Source organism: Tupaia chinensis, unplaced genomic scaffold (genome assembly GCF_000334495.1).
Source record: "Tupaia chinensis unplaced genomic scaffold, TupChi_1.0 Scaffold149184_1, whole genome shotgun sequence".
In the NCBI taxonomy this organism is placed as follows: Eukaryota; Metazoa; Chordata; class Mammalia; order Scandentia; family Tupaiidae; genus Tupaia; species Tupaia belangeri.
The window spans coordinates 1,501,030-1,505,904 of record NW_006209032.1 but is presented as its reverse complement, the minus strand read 5'-3'; the positions used below and the strand labels follow the sequence as shown (position 1 = coordinate 1,505,904).

At 64.1% G+C, this 4,875-nt stretch overlaps 1 protein-coding gene across 3 annotated transcripts in view; it reads right to left on the bottom strand.

Moving 5' to 3' along the window:
• PFKFB4 (6-phosphofructo-2-kinase/fructose-2,6-biphosphatase 4) overlaps positions 1-4,875 on the bottom strand; it is a 30,625-nt gene that overhangs the window by 25,492 nt on the left and 258 nt on the right. Inside the window, exons 1-4 of one of the 3 annotated variants that reach the window (XM_006171003.2) lie at positions 4,869-4,875; positions 1,700-1,709; positions 375-491; positions 153-249 (exon numbers count right to left, since the gene is read on the bottom strand). The exon at positions 4,869-4,875 is cut by the window's right edge and continues 258 nt beyond it. In XM_006171003.2, coding sequence (XP_006171065.1) covers positions 153-249; positions 375-491; positions 1,700-1,709; positions 4,869-4,875 — 231 coding nt within the window. Of the gene's footprint in view, positions 1-152; positions 250-374; positions 492-1,334; positions 1,414-1,699; positions 1,710-4,868 lie in introns of those variants that run through there. The other 2 variants (XM_027769318.1, XM_006171002.3) reach the window with 2 other exon arrangements.

Below are 4,875 nucleotides of genomic sequence, written 5' to 3'. Positions count from 1 at the left end.
GGGGCGGCCCTGCAGGCCGGGTCATGGCAGCTCGGCTGGTCACCAGCCACCTGCTCGCGGCTCCAGGGCTCCTCGGGGAGTGGAGTTACCTGGCAGCCCTGGCACTGCAGCACCCCGTACGCTCACACATGCACGGGCACTCGCGTACTCACTTCCTGACTTTCATGCCCTCTTCATTGTCCGGGAGGAAAAACTCAAAAGATCTGTACGTCTTGACCATGTCCCGGCGGTACTGACCAACGTTGAACTCTGGGGACAGAGGGGCTCAGCAGTCACACAACGGGACGCCCAGCTGGGTCTGCCCCGGGCCTCCCTCTCCTCCCTCGCTGCCCCACAGGCCCCCGTGTCCCCGGACAGCCAGGGCCGAGCCTCACCCCGCGTGGGCACGCCGATCCAGTTCAGGTAGCGGGTCAGCTTCTTGGAGATGTAGGTCTTGCCCCGGGCGGGCAGGCCCACCATGACAATGAGCGTCGGGCAGTTGGTCGTGCAGACTGGAAGGCAAGTGGCGCGGCTCAGAGGCGGCGCCTCCGTGCGCCCTCCCTCCACCCGGTCCCTCGCCTCGGGGCTCAGGCTGGGACCAGACAGGCCTTCCGGGCCTCCCAGCAACAGACAGGGCCCTGAGGCTCTCCCCAGAGCTGCCGCGGGCGTGTCTGCTCCCCAGAGGGACGTGGGACGCCAGCCCTCTCATGGGGGGGGTGGGGTGGGGTGGGGGGGTGTGTACCCGTGATGAGCCCCGCTGGCAGGCCGGGTGCTGGCTGAACACCACGTGGAGGACACAGCCGAGCCAGGCGAGCTCGAGGCCCGGACTCACCCAGAAACCCACGCCCTAACCATCTCCCTGTTCCCGACCCCGGGTCCTCCGGGCCCTCAGCACAGCCCCTCCACGCACCCTTCCTGTGACGAGTTTCTCTCCCTCCTACACAGCCCTGCTCAAGGGCTGCGTTCTCAGGTCCCTTGTCACCTGGCCGCCCACCCCTGGCGCTAGTCACCTCGCTCAGTCTGCCCTCTCCAGACTGGCCACCCAGAGCGGACGCAGTCCTGCAGTACCCTAGCCCTTCTGGGGCCTGGGCCAGGCATGGAGCCAGCGCTCAGGAACCAGGGTCAAGCCCACAGGGGCTGAGGCCAGAGGCTCAGGAGGGTGCCCCCCAAGGACAGTCCTGCTGAGGGCCCGCCACTACCCCGTGTCACCACATCAGTGACAACCAGAGAAGGTGCCAAGGCTCAGGACCATAAACCCACACACACACCCGGGCTGGCTGGGAGGGACACCAAAGCAGCCCGACTCGAGGCCCTGTGACCCGGCTCGGCTGTCGATGAGGTCAAAGGTGGCTCACCTCAAAAGCCCCAGAAGCTGCCCCTTCCTCGTCCTCAGGACCTGGGCCAAGTGAAACTGGAGCACACAGACAGCTAGACAGACGTGAGGGCCTGTCACCAGCCCTCTTCTGCCCAGGCGGTCTGCGAGAGCCTCCGCCTGGTAGCCCTCCTGGGACAGCCTGCTGAGGGCCCTGGCGGGGTCGGGGTCGGGGTCGGGGACAGGCAGGCCTGACTGACACTCACCGGCCACCCTGTGCCTCTGTCCCGCCTGTTAAACGGGAGGACGGTCCCAGCAAGGTCTAGCACTATCGCATGTGGAAGCCCGAGCTCTTCCGGCGTGCCCTCTGCCCGGCCTGGCAGTGCGTGTCGGGACCTCCGCACCCACTGCCCTGGGACTCGGGCTGTGGAGGCGGCACCCGGCCCGGCGGGCTGAGGAGGAGCCAAGGGTTCTGCTTGCTGGCTGGGGTAGGGGCTCTGTCACTTCCCCACACGGCCTTTATACAAATGTGGCCAGGAGGGGACCCTCCAGAACACAGGGCGACAGGGAGAGGAGGAAACTTGCAAAGAGCTCAGCGCGGGCTGAGGTAAGAGGAAAACAAGTTGGGCAAGGACCCGCACCCTGGGGCTGGCGGGCGGCAGGGCCCCAGCTTTGCACAATTGCCGGCCAGCCGGCGGGGCTCACGAGCGGCCCAGGGACAGGGCTCGGCTCTGGGGCATCAGGAAAGTCACCAAGTACTTTTCCAGTTTTCTACGCAAAAATGCATCATGACATTTCAGACGCCCCAGTATAATCGGGCAGAGGGGGCCCTGCATCCACTCTGGCCCCTGCAGTGAGGCCCCCACTGCTCCCTCAGGGCACTTCCGGGACCTGGGGGCCAGGGTTCTGTACCCCTTCTTCACATTCCCTATCTCCCCGGAGCCAGCCCTGGCCTCCTCCCAGTGTGTGGTGACAGCACCGTCCCCACTCCACCCGCAGCCCAAGGTGGGCAGCGACCAGACCTGGGAACAAAACAAGGCAATAAAGTATTTATCGCCGCGGCTCCCCAAGATAAGCTCCAAGGAAATGACCCGAACCGAAGTCCACGTGCTGCACAACAGCTCGTTTATGATGGCAAACCCTGGGGAATTACAGCGACGGAGAAGTGGCAAACTGAGGCACAACCAGCAGGGCCCGGCGACAGCCCTGGAAACGGGACACGTGGCCCAAGGGAGCTGGCACCGAGCTAGGGCCGCTGCTGCAAGCCCACAGGGAGGACCCTGAGCAAATGGGGGCGAAGAACACACTCTGGGGACACCAGCGGGTGCGGGAGGCCGGCAGCTTCCCTTCCAGGTTCCCGTCCTGTAACTGGTGCAGGCCCAGGAGCCCGAGGAGACGAGAGTCCTGAGCCAGGCCTGGTCCGGGACAGAGTGCACCTGCCCCTGGCACGCCCACCCGGGGGCAGCCAAAGCCCCACTGCACTGACACCCACCTAGCTAGCCCGGCTGCGGGAGGGAGCGCTCTTGGAAATAAAGCGATGTGGCCAGGTGGCCCTGTCCAGAGGGGACAGAAAGCCATCTTTCCTGTTGTCCCGTGCACACACAGCCGTGTCACCTGGCCAGCTTCTGGGGGAGACGAGGCGTCAGACACACACTGTCCTCCCAGCCCTGCTCCCTCAGTCCCCTCCCCTCCTGGGCCACTATCCCCAGAGCACCTCCAGGTCTGAGCGGGAGCCCCACAACTGGGAAGGTAAGAGCTTCAGAGACCTTGCTGGGGCTCTGAACCATCTCAGGGGCCAATGAAAGAACTGCTGTTGGAGAGTGGGGTGAGGGAGGCCAGAACACCCCTCAGTCGGCCAGCCGGGGGCCCACCAGCCCAGACCCAGAGAAAACCCAGGACAGTGTCAGTCAGCAGCCACCGTGGCCTCCTGCACACAAAGCCCTGGGGTCGAGTCACCTTCCTCACCCTCGACCCTCAGGCTCTCTCCTGCCCTGTGGTCCCCCCAGCCCAGCCACAGGACCCAGGGCAAGGGGCATGAGGCTGCCCCTGTGCTGGCCCTGGGAGCCAGAAGTGCTGCCCAGCAGGCTCCCTACCGCAGATCTGGGACCAGAGCCTGGATCCAAACCCCTCCATTACCTGCTGGTCTCATCTATGGCCTCCCAGGTACGGGTCCACAGCCCAGGCTCCACAGCACTGGCACGGGACCCTCTGCTCAGACCAGAGCCAGGTTTTCCCCTCGCACTCGGAGCCTGGCCCTGCCTCAGGCCCCTCTGCACGGGGCCTCAGCTCCTTTCCCACCTGCAATGGGGCCCTTCAATCTCCGACTCTGATGCAGTGAGAGGCAGAGGGAGAGTGGGGTGACAAGGACATTTCTTGAGCACCCACTCATCAGCGGCTCCCAGCTGCCTCTTGGAACAAGGATGACGGGTGTCTCATCCAAAGGACAAAAAATCCGAGGCCTGGAGGGTTAGTCCTGCCTGACACCACATACCTGAGCCGGGACACACCTGTGCCACGCAGGTCCCCGCTCCTGACTCTATGGATAGACAAAAGGCACCCCTTCAGACCCTGGCCCCAACACAGACTGGCTAGATGCACACGTGGCAAGGCCTTGGCCTACCTACAGTACCTCCTGAAGAGTTTCAAAAGAAGGCTGGCCAGGCCACGCCATGGCCCCTCAGGACTCAGAGTGGGGACTGTGGCTGCCACGCCTACCACTCCCCCACCCCCTACATCGTGACCAGAGCCACATGCACAGCCCACCCCCAGAACAAGCACAGCCCAGGACAAGCACAGAGACACTCCTGTCCCTGTCACAGACAGCGACCGTGCTCAGGAGTGCAGGGAGACCCTGGCGATTTCAGCGTCTGCCACCAGTTGGAGGAACCGTTCCCTGCAGCCCTTGCCAAGTGCAAATTCATTACAGTGTTTCAATTACTCTAAAACCAATCATGCCTGATAAGAGAAAAGTTGCAGACTCATTGAAGGACAGGCAGAAACGTCCAAGAAGCAGATTACACACCAGCCACCCCAGGAGAGGCCGGCGCCCCGGCAACCCCATGGATTTGGGCATGGATTTGGGCACGTGTATCCCCCTAGGTGTCCCAGCCTCCGGCTCTGCCATTCATTGGCCCAGGCCCCCGGGTGCTTACAACCCGCAGACACAAAGGCAGGCCTATACAGCACGCCCTCCACGCTGAGCACATCTGCCCTCCCAAAACTCGGGTTTAAGGCCAGCGGGCCCCCTTCCTCCTAGCACACCTTAGGCATGTCAAAGTTCTGGGCTCTGACACCATGCAATTCGCCTAAGGCCACACCGCGCGGTTCCGCCCGGCCCCACACTCTGGCCAGGACAGAGGGAAGGCCACACAGACAGGGGTCTCCCGCTGGCCAGGACGGGGAGCGAGGGGCCTTCCAGGTGACGGTGGCAGACCCAGCCTGCCAAGCTGAGCCTCCCTCACACACCTGTCACCGCCCCCTTCTCTGCCCACCACTGTCACGGCCGCTTCTCCTGTCCCTAGCTCATCTGCCCCGGTGCCCGCCACCAGCCCGGGCAGCCTTACCTGTCCCCCAGTACACATCTG